General features: G+C 32.3%; 1 protein-coding gene across 2 annotated transcripts in view; it reads left to right on the top strand.

Moving 5' to 3' along the window:
* Nucleotides 1–12,937, top strand: part of DNAJB14 (DnaJ heat shock protein family (Hsp40) member B14) — a 47,175-nt gene extending 34,238 nt beyond the window's left edge. For both annotated transcript variants that reach the window (XM_004040190.5, XM_019025262.4), the window contains 5 exons: nt 3,723–3,908; nt 6,007–6,101; nt 6,909–7,018; nt 8,564–8,736; nt 11,328–12,937. In XM_004040190.5, coding sequence (XP_004040238.2) covers nt 3,723–3,908; nt 6,007–6,101; nt 6,909–7,018; nt 8,564–8,736; nt 11,328–11,452 — 689 coding nt within the window. In that variant the 3' untranslated portion in view covers nt 11,453–12,937. The remainder of the gene's footprint in view (nt 1–3,722; nt 3,909–6,006; nt 6,102–6,908; nt 7,019–8,563; nt 8,737–11,327) is intronic.
* Nucleotides 12,938–16,516: the final 3,579 nt, after the last annotated feature.

Here is a 16,516-nt window from a genome sequence, read left to right as displayed (position 1 = left end):
AGGCTGAGGTAGGAGAATCACTTGAACCTGGGAGGTGGAGGTTGCAATGAGCCGAGATCGCGCCAGTGCGCTCCAGCCAGGACAACAAGAGCAAAACTCTGTCTTAAAAAAAAAAAAGTCAAGTCATCACAGATTGATATACAGATTTAACACAATTCCTGTCAAAATCCTAGCAGGATTTGTTTTGTAGATAGAAACAAGTTTTATTCTAAAATTCATATAAGGGGAAGAAAGAACCTGAATATTTAAAAACATTTATTTCTGTTAAAAGAATGTAGTTGGAGTAATCAGTGTTCCTGATTTCAGGATTTACTGTATAGATAAACAGTAAACAAAACTGTGTGGTAATGGCAGAGAGATATACACATAGATCAATAGAACGAGATAGGAAACCCAGAAATAGACTGATACCAAAATAGACTGATACCAATATAGCCAACTGTTTTTTGACAAAGATGCAAAAGCAGTTCGATGGAGGAAAGACAGCCTTTTCAACAGTTGGTTTTGAGGCAATTGGACGCCCATAGGCCAAAAAATTAACCCTGATGAAAAGTATCATCCCTTATACACAAAATGAACTCAAAATAGATCATGAATGTAAATATAAAACATAACACTTAATCAACAATAATGGGAGTAAATCTTTAGGATCTAGGGTGAGGCAATGATTTTTTAAGACTTAATCCCAAAAGCACAGTACATAAAAGGAAAAGATGTTAAGTTGGACTTTAAGATTTTTTAAGTTTGCTCTCCCTTATTATGAGGATGAAAAGAAGCTCCAGGATGGAAAAAAAGATTTGCCAGGCACGTATTTGACAAAGGACAGGTATCTTGAATATATTAAATATAAAGAACTCCAAACACTCAAAAGTAAAATAACAGACAGTCCAATTAGAATGGGCAAAAAAATGAAGAGGCATTCCATTGAAGATGATATACAGAGGGCAAATAAGCACAGTGAAAGATTTTCACTGTCATTCATTAGTCATTAGAGAAATGCAAAGTAAAACCAAAATGGGATATCACTACACATTTATCAGAATGGCTAGAGTGAAAAATAATGACAATACCAAATGCTGGTATGGATGCAGGGAATGGATCACTCATACATTGTTAATGGGATATATAATGACACAGCCGTTCTGTACAACAGTTGGGCAGTTTCTCAAAAATCTGTGCAGCTACTATACAACCCAGCAATGCACTCCTGGGGATTTATTCCAGAGGAATGAAGATTTATGTTTACACCTAATCCTGTACATGAATATATATAGCAATTTTATTTGTAATAGCCAAAAACTAGAAAAAAACTAGATGTTATTCAGTGGTAAATGGTTAAACAGTGGTACATCCTTAACCATGGACTACTACTCACTAATAAAAAGAAATGAGCTGTTGGCATATATGACAACCTGGATCTCCAGAGTATTATGATTTACAAAGCCAATCCCAAAAGGTTTCATTCCATTTATATATCATAATATCCCATTTATATACTGTGCTATTTCATTAATATAATATTCTTGAAATGACAAAACTGTCAAAATGGAGAATAGATGAGTGGTTGTCAGGGGTTGGGAAGGGAAGGAGGAGGAGTTGGATGTGGTTATGAAAGAGCAACATGAGAGTGGTGTTAGAAATGTTCTATATCCTGACTATATCAGTGTCAATATCCTGTTTGTGATATTGTAAGATAATTTTGCAAAATATTACTATTGGGAAAAATTAGGGAAAAGGTACAGTGGATCTGTGTATTAAAAGTTTAAAGAAAAATAAATGAAGTGGAAGGTACCTTTTGGTGAAATAAGTGACAATGAGGTAGAAATGCGTTTTGTAAAACTTATGAATACCAAAATAAATTTAGGATATAATTATTTAGATAATAAGGAACTGCAAAAAAATCTTGATTATATGGGTATAGCACAAAGTAAATGAATAGAAATTTACTCTGGCCACAATATATAAATTGTCTTATGTGTACAATTATAGATTATGACAGTATTTCTCAAATACCGTCTAAAGCATCTTAATGTTTAGAAATTATTTTTTCTAAAAAAGGAAGCCTTAAAATAGAATTGGGTTGCCTATATATTAATAGTTTTAAAGTATTAAAACTATTAAAGTAGCATTATTACATTACATGGGATAGCCCTTTTAGTTTATAGGTGTTAAATCGTAAAATTGATATTGTTACTAAAAATACAATTTTAGCAGAGATTGATAGATATGCTTCTTTTTTTAGGTATGAGTTAATACCTTGGTGTTGTTTGTAAGTACATTGTTTGGATCTTTGATTATACTTTCCCTTTGAAATAACTCATAAATGATGGCTACATTTCTGAGTCACAGATTCTTTGAGAATCTGAAGAAAGTATCTCCTCAGATAGATGGATCATTCACGTAATTTTTCATTCAGCAGGGTATACTCACCATTTGAAAGCAATCCCTGAATCCCAGTTTTAAGAAGCTCGATTAGAAGAAAATATCCAGAGTATTGTATATAATTAATTTCAGTGTAATGTGTAATCATCCAAAAACAACTACCTAATGAGCATCTGTTTGCTTGTACAGTACCTATGGCAGCCACCACATGGGATCCAAAAACTATTTTTAAAATATTCTGTATTGCAAGAGGCTTACAATCTAGTTTAAGAAGCAAGATGTATTTATGAAGTGATTAACTATTAGAAGTGTCAGAGTAAGAATAGGATAGTTCTTAGTTTTAGATTCAAAGCATTACAACTTGTAAATTGGTAAATTTGTAAATTTTAACAATTTTCTGGATTAGTTTCAGGTAGTCTTTTTTTTCAGCACGACATTAGTTTTTATGTGGGGCAGACTTTTGTAATATAAAAACTTTGCTTACCAACTTTTACTCATTTCTTTTTCAGAGATTGGAAATGCTTATGCTGTTTTAAGTAAATTCTGGTAACCAGTGTAACATTACCTCTTTTGGATTTGGGACTGTGAGATGGGAAAGAGAATTATTTTTTATAAATAAATGTTGTGAAGGTAGCAAAGTGAAATAGAAAAACTGAGGACTGTCTGTATTTATTTAAAAACTAATTCAGACTTTATGCTGGACCTTGGGGATATTGCCATGAAAACATAAACACAGTCCCTGTCTTTATGGAGTTTACTGTTTTAGGGGATAAATTGTTTGGGATCATAGAATGAAAAAATAGCTCATTCAGGCTCCAGGGTGCAAAAAAAGATTTTTGGTATGGGCTGCATAAAGAGAGTGTATTTATCGTGCTAAGAATAATTTGACTTTGCATGAGTTATTTAACCTTCTTGAATTTCAGGGCCCTCATTTGTAAAGTGAGGATAATAATGGACAATGTAATAAGGTATTGGGTGCAGAGCCTGGCAGTTCTTAGGTACTCAGTAAATGATAGCTACTGCTATTGTTATTGGTTTAAACCACTTGAAGAATGGCTTAAGAGGCAGGATTTTAGGAGATGGAGCACAATATTAAAAAAGGAAGATGGATATTCCTTTGTTTTCAAGGCAGTAGAGAGACTTGTCTGGTATAAAAAGTTGTATTGAGAGATAATATATGTAATTGCAAACAATGTATATCTTTAAAAGAACTTATTTTTAACAATTTTCTGGATTAGTTTTAGGTAGTCTTTTTTTCAGCATGACATTAGTTTTTATGTGGGGCAGGCTTTTATAATATAAAAACTTTGCTTACCAACTTTTACTCATTACTTTTTCAGAGATTGGAAATGCTTATGCTGTTTTAAGTAATCCAGAAAAGCGAAAACAGTATGACCTCACGGGCAATGAAGAACAAGCATGTAACCACCAAAACAATGGCAGATTTAATTTCCATAGAGGTTGTGAAGCTGATATAACTCCAGAAGACTTGTTTAATATATTTTTTGGGGGTGGATTTCCTTCAGGTATTTTAATGTAATTATAGATATTATATTTTATGAAGCTACATAGTCTTACCTCCAGTTACGTTATTTAGAGATGTATCTACCTTTTCCCCTACATTTCTTATAGTGTTACGATCCTGTGATGGTTTTTCATGAAAGCAGGAGAAAAATATTAGGGTTATTACTTTTATAATAGCCTGCCTTTTTCCTAGAACATATTTTAATTTAAAAAAATGAAGAGTACAGATATTCTGTATTTTATATAAAGCTGAAAGGGAATGTAAGCAGGAAATGTAATGGCAATGTCTTAGGTAAGTACTATTACAATTATGAATGGTTTTCTTTACTTAAACCTGGATGACTATTTGACATTGCTTCCCTAGAGATCTTTGTAAATATTTTATCAATAACATTATAGTTGGCTAATTTGGATATATGTAGAGGTACTCATCTCTATTTCCATTTAAACAGTAGAAAATCTGATTCATAGGTTATATACAAAGTAAGTGGATTTTTAAGTTCACATTAAAATAGAAATAGCTAACTTTAACTAGACTATCAAAGTGAAATATTGTAGTGATACTAAGATTTTATAGTACCAACATAAATAGTATTAAACTCCACTTACATTTATAGTAAGTGGTCACTTAACATAAGGTTTTTGGAAACTGTGGCTGTAAGTGAAACAATGTTCTGTATAACAACTAATTTTACCACAGGCTAATTGATATAAACAACAGTTAAATTGCTAAGGCATATAGTACATCATGTTTACTTGAAGTTGCAGTTTCCAAGGACCTCTTGATGACGTTAAGTGAAGACTTACTGTACTGTGAGTTGTTATTGTGGAAATCTATTTTCCTTGAATGTAGCTCCTCTAAGGTACTTAAAATTATAGCTTTAGTCTTGTTTACAAAATTTACTTCAGGTGCTGAAGTAAATCCCATTCAACATTAAGAGAATCTTCATGAATGTAGCAGTATAATTGGACCTGGTGGCCCTCTCTGAATATTATTGAGAAAGGTTGTGGTCATTTCTTTCTATTTTTTAATAGAGACAGGGTCTTGCTCTGTTGCCCAGGCTGGAGTACACTGGGGCAATCATAGCTCAGTGCAGCCTCAAAATCCTAGGCTCTACCAATCCTCTCATCTCAGCCTCCTAAGTTGCTGGTACTACTGGCATGTACCACATGTCTGGCTAATTTTTTTAAAACTTTTTTGTAGAGACAGGGTCTTGCTATGTTGTCCAGGCTGGTCTTGAACTCCCGGCCTCAAGCAATCCTCCCACCTTAGCCTCCCAAATCCTGTGCTGGGATTACAGAGGTGAGCCACCATGCCTGGCAAGGTTGTGGTCATTGATAGGACATTTTGCAAAGCATCCTTGAAGGAAAGAGGATATATAAATGCAAATTAATGACTGAAAATATAACCTGTATTTTGACATGTTAGAATACATAATTACAGAAAAATTATTAAAACTAGTAATTTTGACTGGAAATATACTAGGAACAATCAGAAATCTTTCAGGCAATAGTAAATTTTCTTCTGATACTTGATTTGCAGTTATTTTGCTAGTTATAGCATAGTTTGTCAATGGTAGCCATTTCTGATTGGTCATCTTATATGAAAACAACTTGAATGTTTATCAGCAAGAGAGTGTTTGAATAAATTCTGGTCCATCTATACCAAGATATATTATAGGGCTATTTTTTAAAAATGAATTTGAATACTATCTTTTGATTTATAGAGATGTTTATGATTCATTGGTAAATGCAAAAAGCAAAGTTTCAAAGTAATAATCCAACATTAATAAAAACAACTAATCACAACTAATCATAAACAAAAGAAGTTTATAAAAACCTCTATGTGTGTAGAGAAACTCTTAGTCGAGTTTTCATAAAGAAGGAACTTCTACCTGTAACGGAAGCAGATTGGGAAGAATCATTCCTATTTCTGTCCACCCTTCACTTACAAGAGGAGAGGGCAATAAGTATTTACTACTGAAAATACCCATGCATTATTTTAGTAATTTTTTAAAATTAAAGAAAAATGTGAAAGAAAATGTATTTTTTCTGATCAAAATTGCTCTCCCTAATTTAACCTTGCTTTTAATTTTTTAGGTAGTGTACATTCTTTTTCAAATGGAAGAGCTGGTTATAGCCAACAACATCAGCATCGACACAGTGGACATGAAAGAGAAGAGGAAAGAGGAGATGTATGTTTATGACTAGAAATCACAAAATGGCAAATTTCAGCTCAGGAAAAGCAATTAGAGTTGTCTGAAAAGAGGGCAAGTAGTTGTAGGAAATGATGAGTTTTCTCTTACTAGAGGTGTTTGGTAGAGACTAGAAAATCCTTAGGGACATTGTAGGAATAGGAGGAGAGGTCAGCCAGGGGTGGTTGGATAGTATGACCCCTTTAGATTTGTTATTTTATGATTCTAATGAAGGTACACCTGCACTATGCATGTTGTGAAGGTAACTTGTTATTGTTGGCCCTGAAGAATTTAGAATACTGAAAAACTTGAATTGGAGGTAACTTTCCTTGTTCTAATGTAATTATACCTAATTGCCTATAGCAATTTAATTACATGAAGTGGAAAGGTAAATGGAAAGAGCACTAGACTAGAAATTAAAAGGCCTGGCCCCCAGCTTTGCCACTCATCAGCTCCCATCTTCTACCCTCAAATCCAAGGTAAAAAATGGTTTTACAGCCTGCAGCATATTGATAGCGTCTCTGTGTGGGGGGAGGGAGTCGGGAAAGAGAAAGAGAAAGAAATGAAGACTTCCTCATCTATAAAATGAAATCAAATTTTATCAGTGTTTTTCACATCAGAATCTCCTGGTGATATGCCTGGATAGTTATATTTAAGAATCACCCTATTGGTATGGTTACGCAGATTTGAAAGCACTGAACTAGATGAACTCAAATGCGCTTTCTGCCTCAAAATGTATGACAACTGTTGGATTATTAACAACTACAGTTATATTACAATTTGTTATTCTTTGATCATTTTTTATAGGGAGGTTTTTCTGTGTTTATCCAGCTGATGCCCATAATTGTATTGATCCTCGTGTCATTATTAAGCCAGTTGATGGTCTCTAATCCTCCTTATTCCTTATATCCCAGATCGTAAGTAGCCAAGTGAAGTTTTACAAAAAATGAATTGTTGCTATTTCTGACCTAGCTTCCTTTAAAGAGCTTGTGCTCTTTTAAACTTTTAAGTGCCAAATCTATTACTGCAAGTGTACCAGATTTTAAATTTCTATCTAATTTTTTAAAATAGTTACTTTAAGTAATAAATTTGTCTTATGTTGTTAATTTACATTTCTATTCTTCCACTGTGGATAAGAACAGAAATGCTATATTTGAACTTGATAACAATTTAACGTGGTAGGTAATGTGTTGACATTAAAGGCAAAAAATACTCTAAAGGACAAAACTAAAGACAGAGCAATGATTGATGTTACATAGATTTATATCATTAAGGGGAAAATGACTTTACTCTTCATTTTGCAAAATATCGATTAAATAAAAGCAAATATTACTTTTTTATGATGTATTTTTTTCACCATATACTTTATGTGTAAGAGGTCAGGACATAAAGGAAATTTAATACAGCATGCAATCTAGACAACTTTAATACAGTGAACATAAAGGAAACTATAACATCATATTGGCTGTTATAGCAGCATGAATAAATAAAAAGCATATAAAGAAAAAATAATAAAAATCAGTGATTTTACAGTATTAAAATCACATTGGTCTAAAAATAACAATTACCTTATTTCTTCCAAATAAGATTTTTATTAACAAAAAATTGAGATAACTTTATAAAAACACAGTATATTTAAAAGTGTGGTTACTTTTTGTGACATGAAATCATGGTTTTAGGCAATTTGAGAGAACGTAAATAAATTACAAGTTGAGTATTTCTTATCCAAAATGCTTGGGACCAGCAGTGTTTTGGATTTTGGGATTTTGGATTTTTTCAGATTTTGTAATATTTGCATATATTTTATGAGATGTCTTGAGCATGGTACCCAAGTCTAAAAATGAAATTTATGTTTTATATATACCCTATTCACACAGCCTGGAGGTAATTTTATACAATATTTTTAGTCACTTTGTACATGAAACAAAGTTTGTATACATTGAACTATCAGAAAGCAAAGGTATCACTATCTCAGCCACCCATGTGGACAACCTGTGGTTGTTTGGCATCATTCCTGACTCTGAATTTATATGCTACTGATAAGCAATAATTTTCTTACTCTAATTCACATATAAGTATTTAACAGTGAAAAAATAATGTGTTCAGGTTTAAATAACCACCAGCATATTGCATCACCAGAATACCCGTGTCAGCTGTTAAACAATAGCAACGACAAACAACTACAGGCTTTTAGTTTCCACCTATGATGCCGTGTTTTGATTAAAAGGTGACCCATCACATGAGGTCAGCTTTGGAATTTTTCACTTGTGCCATCTTGTCGATGCTCAGAAAGTCTTAGATTTTAGAGCATTTCGGATTTCAGAGTTTCGGATTAGGGATGCTCAACCTGTATTACCAATATTAACTTTTCAATGATTTTTAATTGTTTTTGTTTGCTTGGTTTATAGCAGCATATTGGAATGTCCAATTTTAATTAAAATAATGATGCATCTCTTTTACAGTGGAACCGGGCAAACTATTAAAATGCAAACAGAAAACTTGGGTGTTGTTTATTACGTCAACAAGGACTTTAAAAATGAATATAAAGGAATGTTATTACAAAAGGTAGAAAAGAGTGTGGAGGAAGATTATGTGACTAATATTCGAAATAACTGCTGGAAAGAAAGACAACAAAGTAAGTTTGTCATGTGTTTAACATTTTAAAACTTATTCGTAGTCTTTGGAACTGATTAATGTAGATTTCCCTATTCAAGGAATGTTCTGGAATTCCCTGGCACATAATTGGAGCACAGTACTTAAATGAGATCATGTGTTTTATATACATGTGGCCTAACATCGGAATTGACACATAGTAAGGATTTAATAAATGGTACTTGTCTATTGTTATCAATAAATATTTGGTTGAATAAGTAATACCAAATTTTATTTTATTGATAATATCCATCATAAGACACATCATTCTTTTATGTACCACCAAGAAACAAAAAATATCCTGGCAGATAAACTATGTCATCAATTTTAAGATGCATACTGTTTTCAGAGTTAAGTATGAAAGTCTATTAATTTAGCTTTTGTATTTAGAATTTAATGTACAATGAGTTTTGTTGACATTTCTTTTTTCTTTACTTTGTACACAGAGAGACTCTTCAGAACACTTAATTTGCTTAGGCTTTTCCAGCCTCAGTTTTCTTAATTTAAGGAACAGTTCCATCTATAAAGATTGACATAAGAATCTGCTGAGATGTTGCATGTGAATTGAGTGTTGTGGTTCTTTTTTTTGTGACCATTGTTATGAATAATAATGTAGACCATATAGTGTAGTGTTAGGAGAACTGACTTTGGAATTAAACTGAGTAAAGTTGAATCCTAGCTCTGAAATTTTTAGCTGATGAATTGTAACCTCTATGAGTTTATTTCATGTGTAAAATGGGTGATGATGAGTGGGAGGAGGAAATAATAGCTATCATTTATATAATGCCTACTGTTTCAGTCACTGTCCCAAGCATGTTGTAAGTATTAACTCATTTAATCTTCACAACAACCCTGTGAGATTATACTCATTTTACACATGAAGAAACTGAAGCAAAGAGAGATTACTAACTTGCCCAAGGTCATAGAGGTCGTTTGTGATTCAAAACCAGACAATTTGTCTCTAGAATCCAGGCCCTGTGCTCCAACGTCTTCTCAGAAATAACCAACTTTATGGGGTTTGTTGTGAAAATTAAATCAGGCAATAAAGTACTTCACACATAGTTGAATGCTCAGAAAATGTCAGCAATTATCATCATCTCCCCCTTGCTAGGGAAAAGTTGATAAAATGTAACTTCTAAGAGAGTCCTTAACCTCTCTGGTCTTGGTTTTCTCCTCTATTTAGTGGCAGTTAGAGATGTGACCTCTTTGACTTCTAACTCAATGAGTTTTTGAAATCAGTCTGTCCTCAGTGTGGAGAAGGTTACATTAGACTAGTGATTTTTATGTTTTCAGCTGGGAGTGAGTTGCCACCCTTCCCCCACCCCACCCATCCCTAGAGATGTTTGGTAATGTCTGGAGATACTTTTGTGTGTCATCATGGGATGGGAATGGAAAGGGATTGCTACTGGCATCTAGCGGGTTAAGGTCAGGGATGCTGCTAAACATCCTACAATGCACAGACCCCCCACAACAAAAAAATTATCCAGCCCAAGCAGTACTTTGAAATAATGGAAAGAATATTAGGCTAGGCGTTGGAGAGTTGGACTGGAACCTAGACTCTGCCATTCATTAGCAGTGTGAACTTTGGTTTATCTAAGTCTCAAATTTCTTCTTTGGGAAGAGTCATCTGTAAATAGATATAAGCGCATTATGTGTAAATAAAAGGCATAGGATAATATTGATTGAGTTGTTAATCCTAATCCAGTTGATTTAGTAAAGATTATTTCTGGAGATCTTTACAAATGGAATACTGTCTTAACTGTGAATATATCTTGAATGTGATCTTGCCTAATCCATATAAACCAGATGTCTTCTACTTTGGCCATTGTGTTCCAGAAAGTAACTGATTTCTTTTTCTGTTACATCTTCTTTAAGTGCTCCTAGTCTTTACAGGTATTAACAGGTATTAATAAACAGTGAAATGACTGAGAGTAACAGGAAAAAACAAGAAATACTCCTTGAAGAATTTTGATTTGTAGTCTGTATATCATTAGTAGCTGTGCTGTCCCACACACTGAAGGAAGCCTCAGAAGTACTTATTTGCTGAATAGCAATATTACGATCGTATAACAAGCATTTTTTTATCTGTGTTCCTTCAGTAACATTATTATATGTATTTTTTAATTTAAGTAAACTCAGAACAAGATTTTAAATTTTTTATTAAATACTTAAGTCTTGGGATAATCTGAAATCTTAACAGAAGGCCACAGCGAAACAACCACTGGCAGTATTGAAAAGCATATAATATTTTTAGGAAAAGAGTCCAAGATGATGCTTCAGAGGAATAGTTTTTAAACCACTGGGGAACAGGAGTAGAGAGAAAGGATTCCAGCGTGAGTTGACAGGATTCTATCCTTATTTATTTTCTGTGTTTGTTTTACCTGCTAGACTTCAAATAAAGTTTTCATTAAAATTTTTTTCCTACTAAAATGGCTTTTAGGAATTGTACTTGGATTTTTTTTAAGTCAGTTAATCAAAATATATCGAAGGGCTCCTGTAAAGCATCTCTTGAGCTTAAGCAACTAGGTGACAAAAATTTTATTCAATTAGCAAAATATTTTTCTTTATTAACAGAAACAGATATGCAGTATGCAGCAAAAGTATACCGTGATGATCGACTCCGAAGGAAGGCAGATGCCTTGAGCATGGACAACTGTAAAGAATTAGAGCGGCTTACCAGTCTTTATAAAGGAGGATGAACTGGAATTTTTATTTATATCTTTTAGTGTACTCTTTATTTTTTCTGTAAGTAAGTTTAGTTTCATCATGAGGGATGAAGGAAAAGATTTGATACTGAAAACTAAACTGAATAGTTGGTTCCTGAAATCTTGGACTGTTTATGACCTACTGGCTCCTTTAAATAGTAACTGAAAACTAAAATGGAGTATTTTAGTTAACGCTTCTACAAGTATTTTCATTTTAAAAGCTTACATGATTCCTAACTAAAATGTCATGAGAAAGGATTATCACACCTGTAGCAATTTCCAGTTTTAGTGATTCTCCATTTTTTCCCTTGTCATGTAAATATTTATGGAATGATCATTTTGTGTACATACAGGTTACTGCTTTTTTATTTAAATTCTTTTAGTGTTTAGCTCCATGAGACACTTCAGTTTAAATTGATGGAATAAATGTTATATGACACATTTACATTTTCCTTATCAAGGTGTCAAATATGTGGACTTTAAACAATGAAACTTTTTCAAAAAGAAAAAACAAAAACTTTAACTTTGTGTAAAATCTTATAGTATTATCAGCTTAGAGGGAATTGATATTTTTAATATTGCCGTTATATTCCAAAATATATATTGAGATAAATGAACTGGTGTAGAATATCAGTTTGCTATTTAGTTTTATGAATTACTATACATATACATGCATAGAAATGAAATGCTATACTGATAGATTTTAAAGAAAATATGAGGAAATGGCTATAAATATTAAACTAAAAGGGTCTTCAACAGTAAAGTGCAGTTATGTCATTTAAAATTCCAATACTTTAAAGGCCACCAAATTTTGATGTATATGTCCTTGAAGGGCTGCTAAAATTTATGAAGAGGACTCACATTTTCCCCCATAGAAATTTGCAGTTTCTTGGTGATCATTTAAGCAGGATCCAAAGAAGTTCCTCTACAAATAAGTAATAAGAAAAATGAGTACTAAAATACAGCTTTGTGCCTTTTAACCCTATGCCAACTCCTAAACATATAAGTAGATTACAGTATACTTATCTGATCAGAGCATGATCTGTTTGGCCACATGCAAGTGTGAGCAGAAATAGAGCAGCACGTAGAATAGTAACTTAAAGCAAGTCATCCTTTAAAAATTCTGAGCTAAAATCTATTCACCATTGAGTAATTGAATTAATCCCATAGGAATAAGCTCCTTGTAAGTAAATCCATGATATGAATTAGAAAAAAAAACAGCTGGAAATTGAAGTTTTTGGTGCCTGTATACTGGATATGAAACTATTTGATTTCTAGTCTTCTGTGTTTAGCAGTTGTAATATTTTAATGATTTTGCTTCATACTCGGTTAATGGAACATAAACATATCTTTGATACTTCTTTGTGAGTGAGAGAATGCTAGGTAGGGTGGCTTTGTTCTTTGTTTAAGTTTTTTTTCCTGAATGTAGTTAATTTATGGCATCTGTTGAATAAAACTGCTAAAATGACCTCTTAAAAATGTTCTGTTGTATCCCCTTTTTCAGGTGAATCAATAGAAATGCCTGATTGAATTAGTAGGTTAAACTAAACAACGTACTGTCATAGGAAAACTGGAGAGCTTAACCAACTTGCTCTTAGAAATGTTACCTTAAAAAAAAAAAAAGCAGTGCTTAAGAGAAAATACAATTTTAATTATTTTGTTGAGCCTGTAGAGTAAGTTTTTAAAAAAATAAGTTCATAGCATTTTAATTGACTTTGAAAGTTCATATGCATCAGAAAATTTATGAAAACTTGAATGAAAAAAATTTCATCTATTTATTTTTCTAATTTTAATGGCAAATTTACACTATTATGGCTGATAATTCTGTGAACTTACCTTCTCGTTGACTGATTCTTTTTCCCTTAGTCCCAGCTTTAAGGAGATAGGTGAAGTTATTTTACAAAGTTAAGTGATACCATAAAGTGTATATTATAAAGTCATACATGGCTTTTGGACAGTATTATATCTCAGTTGCATTGCTGCATTCCATTAAATTTCATAAAATGCTAGGGAAAATGTGTTTGATAAAATTTTCTGCAGTGAGAAATGACAGACTGAGTGCCTGACAATTTAAGCCACATATGAAGTACGCAAGTAAAGATTCAGTCCTTAATGTCATCTATATCATGGTATAAAAGCTCAACAAGTGTCTTATAATTTGGAGTTAACTTTATAAAGTAAGAAGAGTTTAGATATTTTGATAAAAGATTTTCATGTTTGCTGCTTTTTTTATAATAAAAATCCCAACATTTTGCCATCTTATTTTTAGCTACATGAACTTCGCAATTTCATCGGCTCATTCTAATGACCACCTAAAAGTCCTCAATCTTTGAATATTGCTTTATTAGCTCCTCTAACTGGTATTCTAACAGTTTAGCAGCACTTATATTTATTAATGCTTTACATTTTTACCCCTTTTTACATAAACACAAATACACCCATGCATATACACACAAACATTATTGTCCTTGTGAGGGTTTGGGGGAAATGAAAAATAGTACCTTTCTCCTCTTCTTTTGATTCCTTAGTTCCCAAATAGACTGGTGCTAGTCATTTAGTCATTTGTAAATTTTGAAATGTAGTTTGATTAAATGTGAACTGAATTCTCAGCAATGAAAAATGTCAAGTTGAATTCATCTAATAAGTGAAAATAATATATTTTGTAAACATTACATTTGAACGCCTAAATAAGTATTTGTTTCATAATCATTACATGCTTGTTTATGATTTACAAAGATTTGGTAGAGAAAAGTACAGTCCTTAAGGCCTATATATGCCAACGCATTAAACTACTCAGCTTTTGTGTCAGCTGAGGTGTTCATAGGAACAGGAATGTGGAATACCAGCTTTTTACTTTAATTATACTTTTATGCTTAATTTTTCTTCCAGTTAAATCTTTAATTACACTAGTATGTAAAGTAGTTACTGAGAAAAATAAGTTTTTGATTTCCCTTCTGTTGATCTGTAACATTTTTAAATGAAGCTATTTAACACATATGACATGCTAATGTTACTTAATGGATTCCTATGTATTTCATTAAAAAAAATCTCCCACCTGTGTTAAGACAGCTAAATATTTCTTGATGTTGGCTTGAGGACCAAGTGAGCCATCTTGCCAGTTAAGCAAGTTTTATGTCAGAGGACCAAATGGTTAAGAGGAGAATTTGTACATTTGTTGAGCTTCCCCATGTGAAGCTTGGGTTCAGTACTATCCTATTACTATCCATCTTCATAATGAGTGAAGCAAACTGAAAGGGAATTCATAATCTTTTTTCTTATCTGAACAGAAAAACTAATGAAAATCAACAATAAATCTTTATTTTAATTTTCATTCAACAGCTGAAAAACCATGTCTGTTGACCACATTGGACCATTGCCTAGTTAAAATCCATAAAATTCCCTATAAACCAATGAAAAGAAACTTGTCTGGCAATAATTTCCAACATTTTAAATTCTAATTTTTAGTTACAAAGAAAAAGGATAGAATGAGGCTTTTCAAGGAATTCTTGCTCATCCCTTCAATTATTTGGCAGGCAAAACAGTCCTAGAATTCAGCTTCCTTTTTGGTTTTATTACTATTAAATAGATATTTTCATATAAATGGAAACACTTTTCCTCAAAACATTAATTCAAAACATACTCCTTATATTAAGGATTATAGCACCATATTTTTTGTAAATTCCCTATGTGTAACTTTTTCCTGTTGGTATGTGATATTTTTCATTTAATATGACTATCTGCTGGTGTTGGGGCCAATAGATTTGTGAATATTCTGTGGATGTGTCTATGTATAGGTGTATATATATATATATATATATTTTTTTTTTTCCAGCTAATACCTCAAATGTGTGATTGTTTAATATATACCACACTATGTTTGCACAGAGCAGGGCTTCCATTAGCAGTGGATATTTTTATTTCTAACTTTGAAAATCAGTCAACACAATTTCATTGGTGTGAATTATTTGTTGCTCTTTTCCATATTTTAATGGAGAGATTCCTATTATAAGGCCCATGCTTCAAACATAATTATATCTTTCTATAACCAGCCATCTGGAAATACATAGGGGTAAGAAGTATTTCTTGAAATGTCCTTGTTTAGTAAGTTAGTAAAAACTGGGATGACTAGTTGCCAAGATGTCTTGTAACTGCATAGCAGATGACACCTGGCATGGCAAGTCTCATTCACTTCAGCACAACACTCTGTACATTTCAGTCTGATATTCTACTTTGCCATTTAAGGACACCATTAAAATCATAGAGATTTTCAGTGACATTGGAGTATTGTAATTATTAGTTTCAAAAAATTATTTTTAATAGGATGATTAAACCAATGAGAAGAAACACACATAAATGATATTTTGCAGTTTATCTGTATTAAGAAATGCTTCTTGCCAATTTCTGGTTTTAGTTTTTGGATTGCTACATAAGACTTTCTTTCCATTTACTTTATGTGTTTTTAAAAGCTGCAGGTAATTTTTAAGGTTTGATGGAATTATAATGGAAGCCTTGTATAAGTTAAATGAAACTGGTAAAGGAGAGCTTACTTTGTCTATAATGCATTCAGGATTAAAAATTAGATTTTAAAATGAAATGTCTGATTTGTAAAATATTTAATGTTATATCAGACTTACATAAAATTTTCTGTGAGAACTCAAATGCATTTGATTTTTAATGAGTGTTCTGAATGAAATATGAATTTTTGTCTTTCAGTCTCTGTAGTTTATCTCAATATATTAATAAAAAGGTCTGTTCTCACTGTAAAATGTTTGTTTTTATCATGTTTTATACTCTTAATATGGCCACTCTTTCATTCATTCAACTATTCAACAAGTATGTCAATGCTTGCTATATCCCAGGCAGTGAGCTGGGTGCTGGGAATTAATCACTGAATAAGAAAGACAAAAACCTTAAAGAGTTTACATCTAGCAAAGAAAATAAATATCAAGTAAATAACTAATTATAATTATGATAAATTCTACAAAGAAAATTACAGGGTACAATGAAAGCATTTATCTAGAAGACCTAAACTATTCAGTGAGGGTCAGGGAAGGCTTC

Source organism: Gorilla gorilla, chromosome 3 (genome assembly GCF_029281585.2).
Source record: "Gorilla gorilla gorilla isolate KB3781 chromosome 3, NHGRI_mGorGor1-v2.1_pri, whole genome shotgun sequence".
Lineage (NCBI taxonomy): Eukaryota > Metazoa > Chordata > Mammalia > Primates > Hominidae > Gorilla > Gorilla gorilla.
This window is presented reverse-complemented; position numbering and strand designations above follow the sequence as displayed.